At 43.8% G+C, this 25,540-nt stretch overlaps 1 protein-coding gene across 5 annotated transcripts in view; it reads left to right on the forward strand.

The window, feature by feature from the left end:
* The window catches only part of Palm2akap2 (PALM2 and AKAP2 fusion), a 474,173-nt gene that overhangs the window by 207,719 nt on the left and 240,914 nt on the right, over window positions 1-25,540 (forward strand). For all 5 annotated transcript variants that reach the window (XM_036179073.1, XM_036179074.1, XM_036179075.1 and 2 more), the window contains exons 3-4: window positions 9,366-9,446; window positions 18,931-19,061. In XM_036179073.1, coding sequence (XP_036034966.1) covers window positions 9,366-9,446; window positions 18,931-19,061 — 212 coding nt within the window. The remainder of the gene's footprint in view (window positions 1-9,365; window positions 9,447-18,930; window positions 19,062-25,540) is intronic.

Genomic DNA, 25,540 nt, shown 5'->3' on the forward strand with positions numbered 1-25,540 from the left:
GGAGAACAGGTCATGGATGCTATCTGTAAAGGACCCAGTAACTGTAGCACTTGTTGGGGTGCCCTAGCATGTTGGGGTATCCTAGCTTGTTGGGCTATCCTAGCATGTTGGGGTACTCATTTTTCTTTTCTAGTAGAAACCACAGAAAACTGATAGGAATTATTGCCTGAAGGAACAGATGAATGGGGAGGGCATGATGGGAGGGAAGCAACAGTTGGGTTAATTTTATTTGTATGAACTGTAGGAATTTTTCATTGTGCGTTAGCACATGTATCGATAGTATTTATATTTTCCAGTGCTAATAAGTACTTATCTGGGTGGGGATATTCTGAGTGACTTACTTTATGCTTTTCTGTATTAAAAATGTTTATAAATCATAAAGATTAATCAGATATCAACAATAAACAAACAGAAGCACAGTTGACCCAGATCAGAAAGCAATGATCCCTGCCTTTGGGCTAAGATCAACCGAAGAAAAGGCACCAATGTCTCTGGATTCACACTAGTTTCTAAGTGTTCACATTTCTTGGTCTGGATGTATGATGATCTCTCTATATTTTTATACACCCTATTTTATGTTCCTTATCCTACTGTGACAACTCTCTTTAGGTGTGCCCTAACCCCTAAGCTGCCCTGTGGTCTGCAGCTTTGAGACTGGATAGGAGCCCACGGCAACACTGCATGTTAAGAGACCCAGGGAGTGTCCAAGTGCGTCTTGTCTTCCGGCTTTTCCTCTGGCCCTTGCCCATCTTTGTGAGACAAGACAGACAACTTGGTGGAACGCTCTGTCCCTTCTTCCAGACGCCTGATTTTAGGGAGACATCTTCTAATATTCAGTGGTCTTGGAGTCTCCCCTTCGTTCTTACTGAACCCATGATCCTCCCTGACAAAGAAATATCCAAATGAAACAGAAATATTTTTTACATTGGCTCCATTTATTAGGCCATCCAGTCCCTTGAAAGTGTCTGCCACGGGATTCAAGGAGGAAATGGACATTTTGTAATTCACCAGATATTGCTGGTGGTTCAAACACAGCTTTGACCATTTGTGTTAACACCGGGGAAGGCTTACAGTTTTATAAAAAGCCTCCTTTTTCAGACGTGGGTGGATTCTACATCAAAAATGTGTGGCATCTTCAATCTCTCATTTTCTCTGGAAAGTGTTTGCATCCATATGTGGAGATGTCCAGGCAGCATGTATATATGTGTATGTGGTATGTATATGTATATGTATATGTATATGTATATGTATATGTATATGTATATGTGGAGTGGTGGTTACTCTCAAGCAGTGTTCTAGGATCAGAATGACTCCACTTCAGATTCATTTGGCCAGTGCTTGTCTCTCATGACCTTGGGCACTTTACACATCCACCAAGCTTGGTTGTGTTCATTAACAAAATTGAGGCAACTAAAGATATATGTCTGAGACTATTATGAGTACTCAATGAAGTGCAGTCCTTGCAATTCCTGACCCTTGATAAATTCCATTGCTATTGTTATTATGCTTGTCCCTTGGTATCCCAGGATCTCTCTGAATACCAAAATTCACACATGCTCAGTCACTTACATAAAAGGAGGCAGTTTTTGCATAAGCCTACACACATTCTCCCTTGGATACTTTCTTTAATTTTATATTTATTTAAACATTTATTTCAGTGTGTGTGTGTGTGTGTGTGTGTGTGTGTGTGATAAAGTGCGCAGAAAAGATCTGAAGCAAATTGCTGTTGTTTGCTTTGGCTTTCTATTAATAAGCTACATATGTTAATAGTTCAGTGTCACAGTATTTCATCTAACCCCTCATGATGTTTCTTGAGTTCCCTCTCAAAGGCTGGTTTTAAAATTTGAACCAATTAGTATTTTTTTTTTGTCTCTTTAAAAGTCTTCTCTTGGCCTTACAATTTCTGTCACAAACAAAAAACAAACAAACAAAAAACACAGGCATTTCCCTCATTTACCATGGATAGCAATTTTGACTAGAGGTCAAAATTGGTTGCATAAAAGAAAAGTTACATAAATGGAAATGCCAGTCAAAACTAAGCCACAGGATCTGGGTAGAGTTGTAGAATTTTCCATGCCATGTGAAGATGTTCTAAGTCGAATGGGTGCCTGGTGAGCAGTAATTTAGATTATAGGAGATCTAATTGTTCTTTTGGTTAAGTGCCTCCCTCTGTGTGTAGAGTGGACATGTCTAAGCATGAGTACATGTGTGCGTGCATATGTGTGGCTGTGCATGGGGGAGGGGGCAGGGAACAGGCTTTGCTGTTGTTTTTCAAAATCTGTCTGTCTACCTTCTTTTGGGGAGCAGTGGGCAGTAGGGTCTTACACTAGCTTGGAACTGGCCTAGTAGACTCAGCTAGGCTGCCTGATCAGTGAGCCCCAGGTGTCTGCCTGTTTCTGCCTCCTCAGTGCTGGAATTTGTTAGGGGGTTTTGCTGTTGTTTTGTATTTTGCTTTTTGAGACAGAGTTTCTCTGTGTAATAGTCCTGGCTATTCTGGAATTCACTTTGAAGGATGGCCTGGAACTCACAGAGATCTACCTGCCTCTGCCTCCTGAGGGATTAGAGGCATGTGCCACCACTGCTGGGTGGAATTAACTTTTAATGCAAGCACCAGGTGCCTGGAGGTTAAACTGAGGTCCTTGTGCTTACAAGGCAAGCACTTTACTGAATGAGCTCTCTCTATAGCCCTGGCTAATACTTTTTAAGGTTACCATTTAAACACATAAACACATATTCCAGTTTCTTTCTATTCCTTATTTTTTGTGAGATCCAAACATTTTATATATATATATATATATGTATATATATATATATATATATATATATATATATATACACACACACACACACACACACACACACACACATATATATAATTATTACCTTAGTTTTCAATGTACCCATCTACAGACTTAACTACTGATGTAGTATTTTTAATGAGCATGGCCCCCATAGGTTCATATGTGTGAGTGCTTGGTCCCCAGTTAATGTCACTGTTTGTGAAGGATTGAAAAGTGTGGCCTTGTTGGAGAAGGTGTGTCAGCGGGAGTGGGCTCGCTCTGCCTGCTCCCTGCAGGTCAGGATGTAAAGCTCTCAGCTCCTGCTTCAGCGCCAGGCCTGTCTGCTTCCTGCTGTGATGGTCATGGACTAACCCTCTGAAGCTGTAAACAAGCCTTCAATTAACTGCTTTATTTTATGGGAGAACAGTAACTAAGAAACTGGTTCACTCATTTCACAGCAAATAGACATCACAGTGGCCTCACAAACAGGAGTGATCTCTGTGTTCGGCTAACTACTTTGGAAGCCTGAACGTAGTAAAGGTCTTGATCGGTGACCTTGACATTCAAGCCAGGAGAGCGAGAATTTTAATGTCTAATGGCAAGTGGGATGAGATAACTGATCTTGAACAGTGATAGGTCTGCTAAGCAAGCCCAACATCTATTGTGAACTGGACAGGCGGTTGGGCAAAGCTGAGTGGGCACCGCCTGGATTATTTTGTGCTTTGCCACCCTGCTTCAGAGAGCCCGTCCTCCTTCTTTGTCCTCAGGTACATAAATAGCATCAACTCCACAGGAGCGCTAAACAGGTAATTATAACGCAACCATGCCTGGAATGACATTCTGATTCCTTAATAGATGAAGTTCCTCCAATCCCCATTTGCATGTTGATTTTCCAGAATTTAATTTTCAAGTGACATTTTATGTCTTAGTGTAACCTATATAAAACCCGGGCACCCTGGTGATCCAGTTAGATTTCAAAATCACAAAGAAATACAGTCTGACTGGCGGGGTAATCTCAGCACCCCACTGGATTCTTTTAGGGGAACAGCCACAGAGATGCTTATCATCAGCCACAAAACAGTAGCTTGAGGCTATCTTTCCCAAATCTCCCATCTCAGCTCCTTCGGTTTATACTTGTTTGTTTACAGTGCCGGGATTGAACCTAGGGCCTCGCAGGGAAGCAGGCTACCTCTCGCTACCTCCCCAGCCTACCTGTCTCATCAACACCAATCTGCCTTCAAGCCCTGCCTGTCCTTTGCCTTTTCATACCTCTCTCCTTTTCTCTCCTGTGTGGCATCTCTTCCTCCCCCATTCCCGTTCCAAAGGGAAGCTATTTAAAACTGCTCCTTGCAGTTTTCAGTACTGTACCTCTTTCTCTGTTCTGGGTTGCAAAAAGCCTGGGAAGCAGCTGGCGGAAAGTCAGGGCTACTGGCTCTGTGAGGGTCGAGGGACACAAAAATCCCCTTTAGTTCACCATAGGTGGAGTTAAAGCAGTGTTTTCTTGAGTGGACAGAGGAAGAAATGTCACATTTACCTTTTATACTTTTTTTGGGTCTTGTCGTTTTGTCTTTTCACATGGTTTTCTTCTTTTGCTATCTCTTGACAGGAACAGTATTTTGAGTAGGCCTTCCCATTACTAGGCCCTGGGATGCTGGGTGTTAGCCTACGTCAGGATAGGGCTTCAAAAAAGGAAATGATGTATCTGCTTCTTGCAACCCTACCAACTCAGACTCTTCCTGCCTCTCCCTGCTCCTCGTGAGGGCAGCTTAGCCAATCCTTGGATCAATCCACAGGCTGCCACTATGGCTTCATGGATTTTTTTTTCTTTTTTTGAGACAGGTTTTCTCTGTGTAGCTTTGCGCCTTTCCTGGATCTCGCTCTGTAGACCAGGCTGGCCTCGAACTCACAGAGACCCGCCTGCCTCTGCCTCCCGAGTGCTGGGATTAAAGGCCTGCGCCACCACCGCCGGGCTTGGCTTCATGGATATTTTAAGCAATGCTGTCGAAGAGTTTTTTGTTAAGTGAAATGATAACAGGCCTCCCGAGCCCAATCCCCCAGCGACCACCTTACACTTCCCAGTGCCAGACAGCATGGCATGCAGAGGAGTGGAAGGGGGCCTTAAGTTGTACCTCCCTCCGCTGTGCTTCCCGCCAAACTCACTAGCACCTTTGAACAGGGTGTGCTGCACTCTGGCCTTACTAAGTGTTTGCAGTATTTATAATGTTGCAATGCTTCCAGAAAACATCCGCTAGGAAAGCATATGATTTACAGAAAAACAATGGGCATGGCTTGTGAGGCTTCCCAGATGGAGGGGGTCACCTGGAAATCTTCCTAATGGATTGAGTTCACTTCATTCCAGATATCTCCTGGGAAGAGCTGACCCTCCCAGTAGTTGTTACCATTGCCCATTAGGCTTTCCTGTGCAATTGCTACCTTCTGCTTTCCAGATCCTTCCCCAAATTAGCTTTTTCAACCTTTTTCTCATATGCACAGCAATAATGATCCATATGGATCAATACCTCCATCATTATGACACTCAGTCCTACTGACTAATAGCTAATGTGTATTCAATAATGTATTTGTTGCCATTGATCACAAGTGCTAATTCATAATGCATCTGAGTGAGAGATGTGGCTAAGTGGGAACCCAAGCAGAGGATTGCAGAGAGGCCTGCCCATTCATTTAGAGCTGCTCAGCAGGTGTCTATTACATGTGTTCATCATGCAGTGTCCTTAGCTTTAGCCGATGTCCCTGCCCTCTAGCAGCCACATAGTTTGATAGAGGGTGAAGATGTCTAAGTTTGTAAATGAATAAAGTCTTTGAAGTACTAATGTCGAAAGACCCACATCCCTAGAGGTGAAAGGATGACAAGTTCAAAGTCCTTGTCCATAAAGAAAGAAACAATTCTCAACCTCTGGAGAAGGAAGAGAAAGGAGAAAGGAGGGTGTGATGAGGTCTTGGGAGGGAGCAGACAAGGCTTCTGTAATCACAGCATGCTTTCAGATGTGACATACAAGTCACTCAAACTAGCTCAAGCAACAGGTAGCTAGTTCAGTATTGGTAGTTTAGGAACTCCAAGGATGGCTCTGGCTTTATGCCTGAGTAGACATCCCAACAATGTTTTAGGATCCGGTTCTCTGTCTTCCGTTCTTCTTCTCTCTGTGTTGACCTCATACTCTCCAACATATATGCACTACTTCCATGTGACTTGGCAGAACAGCCACAGGGACAAATGTCACCTCCGTGCTCTAGAGGAAGGGAGGGGTTCATTCTCCTGTCCTAATACTTGGTGTCTGTCCTTGGAAACATCCCTTATCCATTCCACTTGGGTCACTTTGCCACCCCTTACATCAATCACACAACAAGGTGGAGGTCTATGATTGCTTCGGCTCACTCTTGTTTAAGTCTGGCAGTCAAGATGAGCAGGGGTGTGACTAACACCGACTGGTGTCCCTCGGGTGACTTGTACACCTGCACTCCTCCGAGGAAGGATGGCCAGGAAGGGAAACCCAAGAGCAGGCTGTCATTACAGCCTGGTGGATATTTAAGCTGTGCTTTCAGAGGTGAATAGTTTTTGTCAAATGGAGCAGTGAGAGGCCTCCATTATTGCTAAGAGAAGGCAATAGGAGTAAAACCAGGAAGACACGTGCTGGCTTAGCAGGTCAGGAAGCAGAAGCGGGGTGTTGGGGTGGAAGAATATAGACTGGATATTGCTCCTTATGGTGAAGCTGTGGGATAGAGGACAGCCTTTGGCCACGCTGAGGAATCTGGTCTTTACAGTACAGTAGTAAAGACAGTCTGGGTTTTAGGTGAAGACTAAGGACGGCTGCATTTTCATAGTAGAATATTGCTGTGACCTTATATGAAGACACATGCCTGTAATCTTAGCACTCAGGAGGCTGAGGCAGGAAAATGATGAGTTCAAGGCCACCCTGACCTTGTGGTGGTGCATGCCTTTAATCCCAGCACTCCAAAAGAAGAGCCAGGTGGATCTCTGTGAGTTTGAGGCCGGCCTGGTCTACAGAGCGAGATCCAGGACAGGCACCAAAACTACACAGAGAAACCCTGTCTCGGGAAAAAAAAAAAAAATCAATCAATCAATCAATCAATCAATCAATAGAAGAAAGAGTACCCTTCCGGTAACAATTTTAGATGGGGACTTGGTTAATGGGGACCAGTGAGGAAGTTACTACAGTAATCCCGATGGAGCTGAAGAATAAGCATTTAAGTCTCTGGTATGCTAAAGGCCTTAATGTAGAATGTCTACATTGGTAGCATTAAGAAAAACAGGGGTGGGATCAAAAGGACTCTTTCAAGAAAATGAGTATAGGATGATTCATGGGAGTTAAGTCACTTGCTGAGATGAATACAGAAATACTGGATGTGAAGAGAGGATGAGGAGGATGAGTGAGATGCCAGTTGCATGTATTCATGGTAACAGAACACTGGACTTGCCATCCACAGCTATTTTGGGATGTTCAGTATGGGAATGTGGAGCGCAGAGGAGTGGCAGGATTATGGGATTATGGGGTTGGTGAGCCCGAAGGTCTCAAGAGTTCCTAGTTTGCTTTTGGTTTAGGGAAGGAGAAATCTGCATACAAAAGCTAGGCAAGTGAGAGAGGGGCTGAGTCCTCCGTGGTCCATGTAAGCAAGTGTCAGGAAAGAAAAATGTCTTCCTCTACGGTGCTCTGCTCAAGTTCCTGTGACTTGATTCATGTCTTGTTCCGAAGAGAGGTGGATGGCAGACTGTGACGGCAGCGTACTGTGATGGCCCATCTTGCTTGTCAGTGTGATTGGCACTAATTCTCCTCTTTAGGGAATGGTTTGTCAGCATGAGGGCATCTTAGGAGTGAGAACTTTCCATACAAATGAAGGCACAGGGGTGGGAAAGCAGAGAAAAGTTTGGGAGAAGACTATACACATAGAACGTGTGTTGAATCATGGATATCCTGGATACATAATACACTGTATCTTGTTCTGGATTTAAACACAGGAAACCTGCATGTCTTGGTAGTCAATGACAATGAATGATAACTTCTAGTAAATTTACTCTTTAGAACTCCCAGAGCCTGGGTGGAGGTCTTTCCTTGCATAAGGTGAAGGTCCTCAGAGATGCTGGGACGGGGCGGTAGGCTTTTCCTTTCCACTGTCAGAAACGTGATGCATTGGGTCACACTCGGAGATTCTGTAGCATTGCTTACATGCTACTGATTGGAGTCCTTTGGAAAATGTTCCCTAAAACACCAACAGGTCTGGTTTGGCTATGAGATTCTGTCCCTACTTAGATATTGCATTCTAGTGGCTCAAGATTATGAGCTGATATTTCTTAAAGTTTATGTATTGCACGTATTACATTGATTTGAACAGCAGTGATAGGGTTACATCCCCAGAAACATGACACTACATAAAAGCAAAGCTTCCATTAACACCAAGCGTGGCAGCCAGACTTCAGCATCACTGTGTCCCCCAGGGTTTGGCTGTTGTGTTGTGAAATGCCAACATGTCCTGCCTAACAAGTTCCCCCCTATGTCTGTGAGTAAAGGAAAGTGGTCCACCGCTGAGCATGTCTCACTAAAACACCCCAGTATACTTCAGCAACAAAACAAGGCAAGTCTGCTGTGGGAAGGGCAGGCCACTCTGTTCTTATGAGTCACATTCCTGCGCTGTTTATTGTCTGCACTGGAGAAGTATTGAGAGAAAAAATGTGAAGTGTGCATTCCAACGGAACAGTTATGGTAGAAATACATCCCTTTCAGCCAGGTTTCTAGGCATTTCCTAGAAATGAATGTGTGGCAAAGCAAATAATAGCAGACAGTGGTGGATGAATACTTGCCGCACGCCAAGCATTGTTCCAGGCTTTCTGTATGCATCATCTCACTTATAAGACACATTTCAGCCATGCGGTTTGGGCAGTCTCCATTCAGGAGACCTAAGGGAGGGTAAAAACTTACTTACAAGGCACATAACTAGTAATGGGCAGGGCCAACACTTGAACCCAGGCAGATCCTCCATGTTTTATTTACCCTAACCCCAAGCAAGCCCCACCCACCACATGGAAAGCTTTGCCACAAGGCTTACTTAAGCAGGGAGCACCCCCTCTCATTTGCATTGTTTGGTGTGTCCAGCTGGATGATTTAGTCTTCCAAATTTAAAATTGCACTGTATTCTATCTGCATGTGATTTGGATGAAAAGAACTCAACCCTAGAATCCCCCCTACCACCATTTCATCCCCTCTGCAGTTTGTAGCAACACTGAAGACATTTTTATTCTTTGTCTCCAAATTAGCCCTGCACAACACAGAGAGCAGTGTGTGTGTGTGTGTGTGTGTGTGTGTGTGTGTGTGTGTGTCCTTTCCTTCTGAATGAAACTGTTTCTCAGGGAGCCCACCACAGACATATTCAGAGAAGGCTGCTGCCTGCAATCCACCCGGCAACGGTGGAGCAGGTGACGCTGCGTGTGCCCAGCCTCTCTGGAAGTGTCTGCACAGATGTGTATGTACCGTTTCCACTCCCTCTGCCTGCCTTCGGATTCCTGGAGCCAACACCCACCCACTCTGACAGCATCTCTCTCTCTTCATTTTCAAGGAGAAAAGAAAGAGGCAGACAGAAATAGAAGGAAAGAGACGGCAGCTTGAGGAGCAAGTCCTGCTTCTGCAGCATTCCAAGGTAAGCAGCCCAGGAACCTGGGCGTTATTAGCCCCTGCAGACCTCACTTCTCAGAGGCGGGCAGAGTCTGCCCTGAGCTGGAGGCGTGGAGGCACAGCGCTGCCTGAACCAGCCTGTTCTGCGCAACCAGGAGAGTGTCTCCTGGCTTTCCTTGTGATCTTTCTCAGATTCAGGCATCCTTAGAGCATTCTGATTTCCACAGGCAGGAGATTCCACGGCTCCTGAGCAACGTGGTGGATTATATATAGAAACTGGATGTGAATACTCCCCACGGTCTCGCGTTGTTTCTCTTGGGGTTTTGTTCCGAGGCTCCAAAAGCTGCACTTCACATAATGGACTTTTGGGAAATGAAAAAAAAAAATCTTTCTTGCTGGGGGGGTGGGGGTAGGGGAAGAAACGAAACTGTGTGATCTGATGAAAGGACGGCACTGTGTGTTTCAGATTGTTCATCTGTTTTATTTTGACTTTACAACGTTAGCAATGTCCTGCTAGAGCAAGTGATTGGTCAAACATGGCTTTCAAATGATTTGACTTGGTTCAGTGTCTGTTGTACCTTATTAAAAAGAGAGAGGGAAAGGGGATTGTTGTGATATTTTTCCCCTTTAAAACATAATGCACTTAAGCACTGTAATTGATTACAGTAGAGGAGACAGCTCCGTCACTGTCACAGACGCCCCACCAGTGGCTCAATGTTGCTTTCTGCGTGTTCCGATGATAATAATGTGGCCATGTCCACGGACCAGCCAGGAGTTGTTGCTTGCCTTTGACTGTTCCTGAGCTTTTTTGTTTTTTAAGAAAAGGAAAGCCTCCCGCTGGCCTCAACTTGCCATGATTTGAGTGTGTGGAATCGCTTTCCTCGGAGGACTGGTTGGGAGGGGGCCACGCATGGGGTGCTGCCATGTGTGCATTACTGGGACTCTTTGAAACAGAGTGGGCCTTTACTCTTGCATGTCTCATTCTCTGGAAAACCAGGTGATGCTAAAAGAATCCTTAGAGTGAGAATCATGAGCAAGCTGGCTCATAATTTCAAAGAGCAGTCTGACCTAAATCTGCTAGGCACGCTTGTGAGTTCACCATGAACTTTAACCAGAGACATGTGTTCTAGAGGAAGAAAAGGCAGCATGGTACTGATTGTCCATTTCTGTCTGTCTTGTCCCTCCATCTCCAGCCTGTCCTTGTAGTAGCTTGCATTGTATTCAGATGCTATCACTGTCTCCTGACAACATTCCCTCCCGGGGGAGTATGGGGGCTAAAATTAGGATCATCTTTCTGTGGAGGTGGGGCTTAACGAACACTAACAAGATTGCACAAGGCCAATCTGGAGAGAGCAGAGTCTCTGGCCCAGAGGGAGGCAATGCACCTTCTATATAAGAAAGATGTTTACTAAGAACTCAGTGAATTATGAGCTAAAAGGAGAACTTCCTGATAAGCATGGATGCCTTAGCTGGCAGTCTCTCTCCTCACAGCCTCAGCACAGCGCCATGCCTTTGTGTTCCTTAATTCAAAGTCAGAGGGTGGACATGTCAGAGACCATGTTTCCTTCTTCCCCCTTGTCATTATTCTGAGTGCCAGATAAGATGCCAGGGACTCGTTTATTGCTGGTGTCCAGCATAGTCTTACACTGTTTTGTTCGTATTGCGTCTATCCTTTTCTCATCTTCCCATCCATTCATCCACCCATCCAGTTTAAAGACACAATAGAACTTCATTTTATGTACTGGGGTTCCCTAAGGGACATGGCAACATGAGCATCAGGCAGTTTCTGAGTCTGGCTATGAAAGGTACATGCAACACTTGCATCATGGTAATCTTGCAGACAGGATGGGAAGGGCTGAAGGTGATTGCTAGTTTAGTAAGCAGAGACCAATGCACTGCCTTTTCCTCTCTTGGAGGAAAGCTTGTGTAGAATGAGGATGGATTGCTAGCCTTGAAAACTAAAAAGGAAAGACCCAAAGCTCCAAAGGTGGCAGTGTGCATCAGGTACCACCCAGAGAAGTATCCTGTTTCTATATACCGGGAAAGCAGGCATATTGATAAATCAAGGAGAGGCCTTGCTGTGCCCATGTAAAGCAGCTACGATCCCATCTCCCTTTGTTCTAAGCTCAGCCTTCCTAAGATAGCTATCCAATTTCCATAGAAGGAAGAGGGTACCTAACCGTGGGGGGACAGATCACTTCAGTCACCAGAAGGGATTGAGTTCCACCTTAAACGACCTGACTATTGACTGAACTAAGTAGTGAGTCATCTTTCCTACCATCCATCAGTTGCCAGCTTGGTGGTCAATCCCTAGGTGGAGGAACATGTGCTGAGGTTGTACTTCTTCCTGTGTGAACTTTTCAGAGGAGAGCTGCTAGCTTCCTCCCACATCCCAGAGGCCTCCACACCCTCCTTTCCACTCAGTAATACTCACTGTTTCTTTTAAGTACCTAGCATGTGCCTGGGACTTCAAATATAAACTCTCAATAATCATCATGAGGTAGGTGTCACTCTTCCCCATCTCTCAGTCTGCAAACAAACTCAGGAGGCAAGGAATTTGCTCAGGAGCACACAGTCTGCTACGTTGAAATCTAGGGCATCTGTTTCCATGGACAAGGCTCTTCCCAGGACACTGTTCTCTTAGAATGGACGGTCCCTTTTAAGTGATTTGTCTAGACAGGTGCCAGTTGCCGTCACCACTGTTTCTCCAACTCTCAGTACATTTTCTCAGGCTATGGAAGATTTAGACCATGTGGAGACATGTCAACATGATTATTATAGGTTCTTTAAAGTAGTGAGTGGTAGGAAAGATGTCAGTAATTGACATTTATTTCACTAATTCACAAGATCCCAGACACTCTTAGAGAAAACAAATACTCTCTGTACAAAGGCAAATTAGAAAAGCGTTAAAGCTGGGTTTCATATCTGTTAAGATACAATTTCGATGTTCTTTGTAGCCCTCTCATATCTGTATTCATGTATATTCACCTATCAAGTGGATTATGGATGGTTATTGTCATGCACTGAGATATGAATTATTTAGACAGAGCTACTGGTCTCCTGTCAAAACAAATAAGTAGAAAGCAAGGTAGTGGTTTGGGCACATGTGTATTTGCTGAAGAGTCTTGCTCATTGGGACATTTAGGAGTGCATGATGATGCCACAGACTAGGATACAGTGAATTTATGTGACAACTATGAGCAAATTCTTTAATGAGACAGATGACCAGAGTATGAAATGCTAAGATCCCTGCTACGCCCATGACAGAAAACCTTGAGATGCTGTGTTTGAGATGTTCACCTTTAGTTGATAACTTATGTTTTTATGTAAGAAGTCCCAGAAAATTCTCAGAAATCAGACCAGTAAGCAATTTTGATAGCTCCATTAGCTTCAATAAAATGAAGAATGGTATCATCATTTCAAAAACAAAGAATAAGGACATCATAAAAAAAATCAACTGAACACTTACCATCCAGATACTTCCCCCACAGGGTATATGATTTATATAACACCCCCCCCATATAGTTCTGTAGATTAAGGTGTATAGTCCTTGTCACAAGCTTCAGCCTTGGAAGGAAATTAATTTACACTGACATTTGGATCCAAATTCTCTTTTAAAAAATCTACATGAAGGCTCTTTTGAATTCTCAAGCCTAATTTTTAATTTTTATGAAATCTTATATAACATTATGTTTTTTTTAAAATCATATTTAGGAAGATTTTCATGTCAAATGTTTGCCCACAAGCTTGCCTCTACTTCAGCAGTTTTAATTCGTCTAGAATTTGTTTTCCAATAAGGCATGAGATGAGAATAAAGCTTTATGTTTTACTCACAGCAAGCCATTGGCATGATTTATTAACTCATCCTTTCTCCCATTGATTTAAATGTCATCTGTATCACATGCATATTTTACCCTCAGACCCAAGTCCACACCTTGTGATTATTTTTATTCCATTTATCTGCTCACTCCTGAGCTGGCCCCATTCTCATTTAGTCTCTAGAGTTGTGTTAATACAACGTAATATTTCATGAGACCAGAGCCATCATTATTATTATTTTGAAAAATGATTTTGGTTTTTAATCTATGGAAACAATGATTTATTTTAATTTTTATATACTATGACTTGTGATCATGTGAATTAAAAAAATAAATCATCTGATGTCTTACACCAGCACAGATTGAACTTAATATTTTTCTTTTGCCTTTTGGTGAATGGCCAAAGATTTGTCTATTTTATTAGTCTTTTCAAAGTCCCAGGGTAGAGTGTGTGTTCCACGTATGTCACAATATGCATTCCCGTGGCACTGCCACATTTATAAAGTGTTTGTCGTCAGCACTGTCAGGAATAAATTGCTAATATCATATCTTCAACATGTATCACATCTTCAATACTTATTCATGGGCGAGCAATTCTGACTAGAGTTTTCTCCTGTCCTAGGCTGTAAAAGTTGTCATTACATTCTGAAGACCTTTCCTTTAGAGACAACAGAATGAAAGAGAGAGGGGGTGGGAGGGAAAGAGAGAGGAGAGGAGAGAACACTAAATTGTCACTGAGAAAAGTATTTATTGTCAACCCATTAAAGTCATTTGTTGAATAGCCCAAAGGTATCAGGTACCTTGTTGCAAAGGTATTAAGGTATCTTTTATTATTTTGACACTAATTCAGATTTTTCTTTGTTATTTGTATGTGTAAAACTCCAATGTCAAAAACTGAAAACCTTCTGGACCATTAGGATGATTTAGTGCTGGAGGTTCTTGCCACCAGGCTTTGCCTATCGTGTCTCCACACTGCGATCAGAATTGGAGCAGGGAGAAGCTCCATCTCTTTCATTAGAAGTTTTGGCTTGGCTTCTCCCTAAATTATGAAAGACAAAATCAAACAAAACCTCCAAACCAAAACAAATATTGGGTATAAAAAGGAGGGAAAGACTCAAGGGTTAGGAGAAGTGGGAGAGAAAGGATGAGAGAGCACGTGAGTCAAGACACAGACGCCAGCCTGGGAAGATGGCTCAGTGGGAAGTGATTTCTGTGCAAGCATCATACTTGAGTTTGGATCCCCAGAAACCCATGCAAATGCCAGCTGGGCATGATGACCTGCTGCAGTTCCAGAGAAAGCTGGCTAGTAAGACTAGCTGTATTGAGAAGCTCTGGGTTGGGTTGCTTAGTTCCTGCCTCTGTGGGCAAGGTGGAAAAATCAATTAGGCTTGGTTCTTGACATCAGCCTCAGGCCTCAACGTGGATATATACGTGTGCATGCATGCCCCCATAAATGCAAAAATGTGCGTATACACATGCATACCACATATACACCAAAAAAAAAAAAAATGGGAGAAAAATACAAAAATAGCTATTGCCTCACCCTGAGTTTTAAGTCACTTTCTTTTAGAAATGTGACGTTATCCACAGTCTAACCATCACCCACAAATGCAGTCAATGATAAATTCAGTCAGGTTACAGATGGATGGGTGATCTGGAGTAAAGGATAAACTCATGAACCCACAGGAATAAGTCACAGGAGAATATTTGCATATATCCTGAAGACAAAGGAGTTTTATCTAAATTCAACATCAATGCTAGACTTGCAAAGTGAAAATATTGCTAAATATGACTTTATAAATATGACAAATATCTGATTAGGAGAGAGAGGGGAGAGAGAGAGAGAGAGAGAGAGAGAGAGAGAGAGAGAGAGAGAGAGAGAGAGGAGAAAGAAGAAGATAGACAGAGAGGAGGAGACAGAGATACGCTTTGCTCATCCTGATCCATGTCTCATGTTCCATCCTGCTCCAAACCCCTCTTAGTGTGTACCTAGATCAACTCAAAAAGTTGCTTGCTGTCAGTGCCCTTAGCTGTGAAGGAGGAAGATTTGGGCTGTCTTCAAGTCTTTCTTTGCTTTGCTAGCCTACAATTAGGCATTTGCTAATATGTAGTGTGCATGGGCTTTGCTTTCCAGTCATCTGTTCTTTCAGCAGTTACTTGTTAGGACCAACAACAAGGTTCCTCTGTTAACCTTGTGGATGGACACATGGCACACCACCTGACTGTGAGGGACTGGGGAATGAGGGTAGGGTGACATCAGTGTGGAACCCAATTGTAGCTAGAGTTTTCCCCAGTCCTGCTTGGCCCACCGTCAGGACAAATCTCTTTCATCCTTCTCTCCGGGTTTCGCCAAGTCCTGCAGCTGCTCAAACCTAACCAAGTAAACACACACAGACTTATATTTCTTATAAACTGTATGTCTATGACAGGCTTCTTGCTAACTGTTCTTATATCTTAAATCAACCCATTTCTATTAATCTACAAGTTGCCAAGTGGCTCGTGGCTTACAGGTATCTTAACATCTTCTCATGGCAGTGTCTGGCAGTGTCTCTCTGTCTCAGCCTTCCACTTCCCAGAATTCTCCTCTCCTTGTCCCACCTATACTTCCTGCCTGGCTACTGGCCAATCAGCATTTTGTTTATAGAGTAATATCCATAGCACCCAATGCTGGGGACAATGGAGAATAGTTATCCATGTGAGGGAGCAGTGTAGTTGCCTAATGTGTTTGTAAATCTTACTGGGTGTTTTTAGGGGATAGAGACAGAACCCGGAGCTTCATATATATTAAGCATATGCTTTACCATTGTCTATACCTTCAGCCTCCCCCAAAGTGAATCTTGAACTGAGTTAGTATTCTAGCTAGCATCCTTCCTATTTCTGATAAAACACTCTTACCCAAAGCAGCATAAGATTTATTTTGATACCCTTTCAGAGCACAGCCCAACACTGAGTAGTCAGGGCAGGAACTCAAGCAGGAACTTGAAGCAGAAATCATGGAGGAAATCACTTGCTGGCTTGCTCTCGGGATTGTGGTTGGCTATCCTCTTTATATGCCCCAGGACCACCTGCTTATGAAATTCTATCAGTCACTCACAGTGGGCTGGGTCCTCCTACATCAATTAACAATCAGCTAGTCCTTTACAGACCTGCCCACAGGCCAATGTGACCTGGACAATTCCTCAAGTGAGACTCTCTTCATAGACGATCCTAGGCTATGCCCAGTTGACAGAGCTGACCAGGACAGATAGGCAGCAAATCTTATCTCTAGTAGCTTTAGCTATACAGCAGTCACTTAGATGTGAGAAACTATCTCCAGTCACTTTAGCTATACAATTTAACACTTAGATGTGAGAAACTATCTCCAGTCACTTTAGCTATACAGTAATCACTTAAATGTGATAAACTATCTCCAGTTACTTTAACTATACAACAGTCACTTAGACGTGAGAAAATTCACGTTTAAGCTTGTATTAGAAAACCACAAGTTGAGTAAATGTAAGTTCGCTTTTATTTTATTTTATTTGCAAAGTGTTTTGCCTGCATGTATGTCTGTGTACCACATGCACACCGAGTGTCTGAGGAGATCAGAAGAGGGAGTCAGATCCCCTAGAACTTGAGTTGCAGGTGATTGCTAGCCACCATGTGAGTGCTAAAAATTGAACCCAGGTCCTCTAAATCAGTGCTTTTAACTGCTGAGCCATTTCTCCAGCCCCTAAATTTGCCTCTTAGCACACTGTGAGAGTAATTAAGCAGATCTTTATAATGATTAATAATGAAACTATTTACTAATCCCTCAATCCAGCACTATTGACCATTTTTCTTGTTTTCCTATTACCTTCTATTACTTGAAAGAAGTGGTCCTTTGAGTCCTCACGCTGGTTCATTCCCATGACCACTGATCCATTCTCAGGTACTCTCTGGACCTCAACCATGATGCACAAGACCAGTCTCTGCAGACATCAAGTAACTGCTACTTTCCATGTAGGGCCCCAAAGTGAGAGGTCCTCACCTGCCTATGTTCCTGCTCTTCATTTCCAGGATTTGTCATGTGTTGTTTTTTAATCTCATTTCCCAAAGCAGTAATTATTCTTTACCAACCGTGGAACTGAAATGAAAATGTTTTGGCCCCCTCTATAGTATATTCATACACTGGCACGTGATGGGTATATGATTTTACCCACATTAGAGACACTGCTGGGAGTGTATTGTGTCCCTGAAGGTCTTGTTGTTCATTTGTTTTGTTTGTTTTTGTTTTGGGGTTTTGGTTTTGGTTTTTCAAGACAAGGTTTCTCTATGTAGCCTTGGTTGTCCTGGAACTTGCTGTGTAGACCAGGCTAGCCTAGAACTCACAGAGATCCATCTGTCTCTGCCTCCCGAGTGCTGGAATTAAAGGCATGCACTACCACACCCACTACTAAAGGGGTTTTTAAGAGGAGACATGACATTGGACTTTTTTAAAAGAACATTTCAATATGGACTGGATATCACATGGTCTTAGAAAATTTTACAATGGGACTAGAGTTGCATAGAAAAATGCTCTTGTCATTTTGGAGACTTATATTCAAATATGAGATAGCATGGTGTTTGAGATTTGCTTTAAAATGCTGTGCTGGCAGGGCTAGATGGATGGTTCCATGGTTAATAGTACTTACTGATTTTATAGAGGGCCTGAGTTTGGTTCTCCGCACTCACATCCAGCAGCTCATCACAACTGTGAGTAACTCCAGCTCTAGGGGATCCAACACCCTCTTCTGGACTCTTAGGGCACCTGCAATCACATATGTGCATGCATACACAAACACATAGACACAAAAAAATTTTAAATAAATCTTTTAAAAGCCTTGATAATGTGGAAATATGTCTAAATAGTCCTGATTATTAAATATATATATATATATATATGTATATATATACATATATATATATGTTATCTTTACTTTGAGTTTTTTTCTTAAAGAACGGTTAATAATAGGAAGCAGAGACACCACCACCAACTCTCTCAAGGTCATCCTTTCTCCAGGTCACCACATCAGTAAGGTTGGGTCTGACTTCTTGAGATTCTCTGCTGCAATATCACCTCATCAATGAAGCCCTTTAGACCCATCTCATAAATATAGCAACACTTTCTTTATCCCATTCCTTAATTTCTGAATTCCCAGAATCATTGTGGGGACTGCATCTATATGTGCATGTATATGTGTGAGCATACATATGTAGCCACATGTATGGAGAAATACACACATATGCACCTGCATCTATATGTGCATGCATGTGTGTGAGCATACATATATAGCCACATGTATGGGGAAATACACACATATGCACCTATCTGTGTTTGTGTGCAGAAACTGTGTCTCCATCTTCTCCTTATTGGAATAGAAGATGTGGAAGACAGGAATTGGTTTTTGGTTTGTTTGTTTGTTTGTTTGTTTTTGTAGCCAGAGTAGTATTGGGTAAGATAAATACACAACTGAATTTAAAAAAAAAAAAAAAAAAGATGTAGAAAGAAAAGAAACAGCCCAGGAATTCTGGTTGGGCCTGGCAGAAGTAGACAGCCATATCTGGGTGGGTGAAAGGAATGGTCAGGACTGAAATGTTGAGGAGCAGATCTGATGCAGAAGCCCCGCTAGTCCGGAGAATGATGTGGGCCAAAAGGTGTCATTTATCTATTGTCTTCCCTCCTTCCCACAGTCCAAAGTCCTTCGGGAAAAATGGCTGCTGCAGGGTGTACCTGCGGGAACAGCGGAGGAGGAGGAAGCCAGGAGACGGCAGTCTGAGGAGGATGAGTTCAAAGTCAAGCAGCTTGAAGATAACATTCAGAGGTAGGCGATTCCTAGACCGCAGTAACCACTGCCATCCTGTAGGGGGCACTTTCTCCATGCTTTGACCTTTCCTTGGGGTTGTAGAATTGCCTTCTAAATAGATAGTGGTGTTGTCTGACTTTTCCGTGTGAATCAGTGTTATTCTTTATAATACTAATACTGTATTGGTCTGTAATACAGTACAGAGATGTCTTCCCCCACCAATGAGGTATTATAAGCAGTTTGCCCTTCCCCAAATGCCCTCTTTTGAGATCTTCCATCAGCTTCTTCTTTTTTCTTCGTGGGCCCAGCTGTTGACTGCTGTGGCCACTGTGATAGGTTTCTGCATAGATTTACCACATGTGATCAATTGAGATGGGAGACTTGTAGCCAAGGCTCTTGGAACTGAGATGAAGAGAGCACAGGAAAGAACGGGTTGTGTGGCTGAGCTTGGTAGATCAACTTTGCTTGGTCTCCTTGAACTGCTCAGTGAGTGCCTTGCTTCCTTGACTGCCCTCAACCAGCTTCTGACTATTTCAGTATAGAAGATAGGTGACCTGTCTGTGGCCAGGAAACTGGTCAGATCCAGTCAGGAGCAAAAACAGAGGTTTCTCTTTGGCAATTCTAGCCTTCCCAGGTCTCAGGACACCGAGACAGATGTAGGAGCTGAGGATGGAAGGTGGTGTGCATACAGGCCTTAGAACCGAGTCTTTCCAGCCAACCCATTCCACCAAATTCTGCCTGAGCCCTTTCTCTCTGGCCCTCCATCTCCTCCTGAGACTGAAGCAAAGGCTTGGCAGGTGTACCAGGAGGCAGGAGAAACTCAAGCTCAAGGTCCATTTACAATACATAGTCATATCCTGTCTCCAACTAACTAACCAACCAACTAACAAGTATGTCAGGTCTCTAGAACAGTGGTTCTCAACTTGTGAGTTGCAACTCCTTTGGGTCATATATTAGATACCCTACATATCAGATATTTACATTACAATTCATAACAGTAAATAAATTGCAGTTATGAAGTAGCAACAAAAATAGTTTCATGGTTGGGGTCACCAACATTGAGGAGCTATTAGGAAGGTTGAGAACCACTGCTCTAGAGGAAGAGAACTGAGAGAATGAATATGTATGAAAGAGAGATTTATTAGACTGATTTACATAAGGTTTAGGTAGACCAACAATGGCTGATTCCCAAGGGAAATACCAAGAATCTGGTAGCTACTCAGTCTACAATTCCAATCTGGCACTGTCGGCCTGAAGGATTCTGGGAGAGATGCTGGTCTTCAGTCTACATTCAGAAGCCCAGAGAAGCTGGTGGTACTACTATACTAAAGAATGCAACAGTCACAGCCATGTGTCAGATGAAGTTGTCCAAAACAGCAAAGACAAACAGACAAAAAGCAAAGCATCCCTTCTTCCATGCCTTATGATCTGGGATGCCACCAGAAGGTGCTGCCTCTATCTAGTGTGCCTCTTCCCACTTCAAGCACCTTGGTCAAGAAAGTCCCTCACAGGAGTGGCCAGTGCTTGCCTTTGAGTAGATCCCAGTTGCAGTCAAGTTGACAGACAAGATTAGCTATGACACAAACATAGCAGAGTATACCAACTGAGCTGCTATTTGCTGTGGACACTCAAAGCTAAAGACTAGAGGCATCTCAGGGATGCCAGTTGTGTCACTACTGGCTGAAGACCCCAATGCATACTTCAGCCTGTGCTCCTGATTTGCCCAAGCCTTCATGTCTCCTAAAGACCATTCAGAACAGCTTGGCTGCCCATTGCTTGTGGGAGACATGGTCAAGAAAAAGTGTGTGTGTGTGTGTGTGTGTGTGTGTGTGTGTGTGTGTGTGTACACATATGTGCACACTTTATGGAGCACAAAGGGTAAAAGCTAAACTGTTACCAGCCATTGTAGCATTCATACAAGGAAGAGTCTGTTAGTTCATAAAGGAGTAAAGCCTATGACCTTTTTTGTTTTTCTTGTGGTCTGGGAGTTGGTAAGCCACTGGCAGGCTGGGATGGAACCCTGGTGGTACATCTTAAATGAAAGCTCGGTTTGAGCAAAACCCATGGAATGTGTTGTAAGAGTTGGGGGTTCAGGTGGGCATGGCTGATCTTTGCACCTTTGAATCAAGAGGATGAAGAGCTCACCATAGGTATGCAGGACCTTCTTGGAACCCCTTGAAGAGTGAAATGGCCCAGACAGAGAAAAAGAATCATGGTGGCCTATAGAAGCGAGTGGCTGAGCTCTGAGTCAGGGGATGCCTTGCCTGCTCCTGTCATGGTCTGCCAGGGATTGGCCTCATGGGCCCTGGATGTGTACCAGAGAATCTGTGTTCTCAGAGCTCCTGTGTATGAGCAAGACTGTTGGGGCACCTTCTCCTCCTCCAGGCTTCCTGACGGTCCTTCCTACTCTGGAATTTGATTTCTGCTTCCCTGCCTCTTGTGTTCTCTCCTCTGTAGACTGAGTCACTATTGTGTAACACGCTTGGGATCAGAGATGTCTGTATGTGAGATTTTAATATTTTTCATTCTAAAATCCTTGCCTATAGACAATGAGATACCTTGGAGATGGAATCACAAAATGTGTTTGTTTTATACACATACATGTACATAGTCTGTAGGCAGCTTTGTACAATATCTTTTAATGAATTTTCACTTCAAACAAACTTTGTACATTGACCCAGTGGAGGGCAGGTATGGAGAGGTCTGCTTGTCAGTGGTCATGAAGATTCAGAGGCGGAAGCATTTCCCATTTCAAGCCTTTGGATTTCATATGCTCAACCTATATAGGTTTTCATGTCTTCACATCCCAGTCCCAAGGGAAGACAAGGGACTGCCACCCCTCATTCCCCTGAGATACTCCAGTGTATCTTGGGCTGCAAATGGCAGATAGCAGGGAAGGAGTGAGAGTTTTGTCTCCCAGAGGGCTGTTGGAACAGCTGTCAGGCTCAGAGGACACATAAGCTAGCTCCCTGCTGTGTGACAAAGTCTAAGGCTTGGCCACAGGACTCTGCTGGCCTTGGCTGAGCTCAGCTAAATGGCTCTAAGCTGTAGGTGGGATGCATCTGCTTTTATTTTCTGCACACCAACAGGCTAGCAGGCTGCTCTTAGTCTTTCTATGGCAATAACAAAGGAGCCAGAGAGCCGAGCAGAAATAAGGCCTACCTTTAGAACTGCCCATAAGCTAGATGCTAAAGCATGCTGGTAGCCATGCCCAGTTAAGGAGGGGAGACAGACAGATAACAGAAGGGTAAAGGGTGGGGGTGGATAAGTCCTCTTCCGCAATCATGGTTGTTGAACTGAAAAAGGAAACTGCAGAAGAGCCAGCGATTGAGAAAGAGTAAAGACTCAACACAATAGGGCAGAGGCAGTGGAAGAAGAGAAAAGGAGAGGTTTGGGGGTCCTGTCCAGAATGTGACCTTTACCAAACAGGAAACCCAGAAGTGACTTAGAGACAGGATGCCACGGAGCCTCCAAATGAAGGAATCTGTGCAACCAAACCTCGTTCTGGAGCTCTTTAGCGCTCCGCCCACCACGCTGAGGCACTCCCTTGCAATGCATCAGTTTCACCTGAAAGGGACACGTGGTTCTGTTTTCAAATACTAAAGTAAGCCAGGCATACTGATGTGGTTTTTGTAGTCTCTGTACCCTGGAAGTGGAAGCAGAAGAATCCAGCAGTTCAAAGTCATCCTAGGCCAGCACTGGCTACCTGAGACCCACTCTCCATATAGACTGGAATGTAGCTCAGTGGGCAGAGCACTTGCCTGGCATGCACAAGGCCCTGGGTTTGACCCCTAGCACCATAGACACCAGTTATGGTGGTGCACACTTGTATTCTCAACACTTGGGAAGTGGAATCAGGAGGGTTGTACTCTGAAGGTCATCCTCTGCCACCTAGAGAGCTTGAGGCCAGCCTGGGCTATATGAGACCCTTTCTCAAAATGAAATGAAATCAAAAAAGTCTGCAGGAAGGAAAGAGCATTGTAATCAAAGAACACAGGCACTTTCTGCACAGGAAAATGATGGTAAACTTGGGTCATTTATTTAGAAAAAAAAGGGGGGGGGTGATGTCCCACCAGAACCTTAAGTGTGTCTAGAATTCAGGTGATATCTTCTTTATGATTAGGTCAATCTGAATATGATTAATATGATTAAATAAAACATGAAGACTTACAATTTGACATGACTATCTCTCTAAACATCAAGAAAGGACAAAAACACACTTTTTAATTCTTCACAGCCTAGATCAGTGTGGGAATCTCAGGCCTTTGGGTGAATTTTCTTCTAAAATGTTAGTTATACATTCGCAGTGCCTTGGTGAGAAACATCTGCCTTTCAGAACTATTGTCGCTGGTGATTAGATTTTTCAAGTTAGCCTATGGGGAAAGAAGGACATACAAAAGGAAGGAGGAGTGGACAGAGGAAAGGAAGGAGAGAGGAAGGAGGGGAAAATACATCTAGAATATTAAGTCTTGGGCAATATGATTATCTTGGGGAGGTTTTAAAAGATAGTTCATAGGTCTCATTCCAGAAGTTTGCATTCTGTGACTCAAGTAAGGAGTCCATGGCTCAGGGGTAAAGACCCTTGTCCCCAGACCTGACAACCTGAGCTCAGTTGCTGGTACCCATGTGATAGAAGAAAGGACCTGGCCCCCAAAGATTGTCTCCTAACCTCCACATGAACACTGTGGCATGTCCATGCCCACCCACCCTCACCCACCTGTGTATATAACTGTCTTGTTAAATAAGAAACACAGAGCCAATTGCAGAGTTAAAAGCCAAGAGGTCAGAGCAATAGCTGAGAGCTGAAAACCTTACCCTTCACTGCTGCTCTGTCTTTCCTCTCCACAAGAGGCCTACTTCCTGTGTCCTGTCTTTTATATAGACTTTCTGTTCTGCCTTCTCATTGGTTGTTAACCCAGCCACATGACCTTCTTGTCACTGCCTGTCTATACAGACTTCCAGGTTTTCTATGGTTGGTATTGAGATTAAAGGTGTGTGTCGCCATGCTGGCTGTATCCTTGAATACACAGAGATCCTGCCTAGCTCTGCCTTCCAAGTTCTGGGATTAAAGGCATGCAGCACCACTGCCCAGCTTCTGCTATGGCTTGCTCTGACCCCAAGGCAACTTTATTAATATACAAATAAAATCACATTTCAGTACAAATAAAATATCACCACACCCACCCACTCCCACACACAATGTATAACTGTTTTTAAAAATGTTAAGATATTCCATATGATTATATTGTACAAGAAGGATTGCTGGACACAGAGAAAAAAATAGAGTGCAAGATTCAGTCCCAGCACTAAAGCCAGGAAAATCAATATAACACACAAAACTGAAGGAGAGCAGCCACGGCCCTTGAGTTCAGACTGATTCTGGCTTTGACTCGAGGACATTTGAAACCACCTTTGGGGACTGCTGTAAGTGAGAGCCGCTCACCACACAGCTGAGTTCTTTTCCAAAGGCCCCTTGGCAGAACTCCGACCCCGTGAACTTCAGTAGAAACAACCTCAGCCTCCTAGGCTAATAAAGATGCAGGTCATGGAAGTTGGCTACCTCCTCACAGCCTTGAAATTTCTATTATTTTTCAAAGATTGATGGCTAAAGTTATAAGCAATATGGCCTCAAGTCATGCCATCAGAGTGGCCTCCCCATGGTAGCAGAGAGCTAGCTTGTCACTGCTGTCTGCTCTTGCCTGGGTTGTGGTATGATTATATTCTTGACTTGCTGGAATGTGGCGATCAGTGAGGCTAAGAAAATGATGAGGGCTTTTGAGAGCAGACTCTGTACACATTCCTATGTTTTAAAAAAACCAATCTCAGATGCATTGTTTCCTGTTGGGATATTATACTGAGGAATCCCATGGTCAACTACTATCAGTGTCTCAGTGTGCCCCTGGGGTCACACAGAACCTCATCCTGGTGCTCTGGGAGATTTCGGGCAGCTAGATCCACACTAGCTTGGTCTATTTCATATCTGTTCCCGTCAACAGGGCTTGTTGCTTGCCTTGTGGGTTTTTTTATTTCCCACTTGTGTATCTTTCTAATTCAGTCATGCATTCATTACTTTTCTCTTTGCTGTGACAGAATGCTTGACACACGTGTGAGAGAGGGAGGGTGGTTCGGGTCCTGGTTCCGGAGGGGTGGACATGTGGGGTGGATATGTGGCTGTCAGGCTGGCTCTGTGCACTTGGGTGAAATCTCGGAGCAGTAGGCGGATGTGGGAGTGGCTGTCTTCACGACAGAAAAGGAGCCGGAAGGAGAGAACGTCGGTCGTCGGTCGTCAGGGGCTTTCTTCTTTTATTCCACCCAGGCCCTAGAATCGGTGCTGCACACGTTCAGGGTGAGTCTCATTTGGGAACAGCCTCGCAGATACACTCAGGAAGGATAGATGGAGGGAGAAAAAGAGGAAAATGGAGGAAGAAAGGATGGAGAGAGAAAGAAGGAGGAGGCGCCCTGGCTCACCAACTGCCTAGGCGGCTTGAAATCTAGTC

The sequence above is a fragment of the Onychomys torridus genome, chromosome 2 (genome assembly GCF_903995425.1).
Source record: "Onychomys torridus chromosome 2, mOncTor1.1, whole genome shotgun sequence".
NCBI lineage: Eukaryota > Metazoa > Chordata > Mammalia > Rodentia > Cricetidae > Onychomys > Onychomys torridus.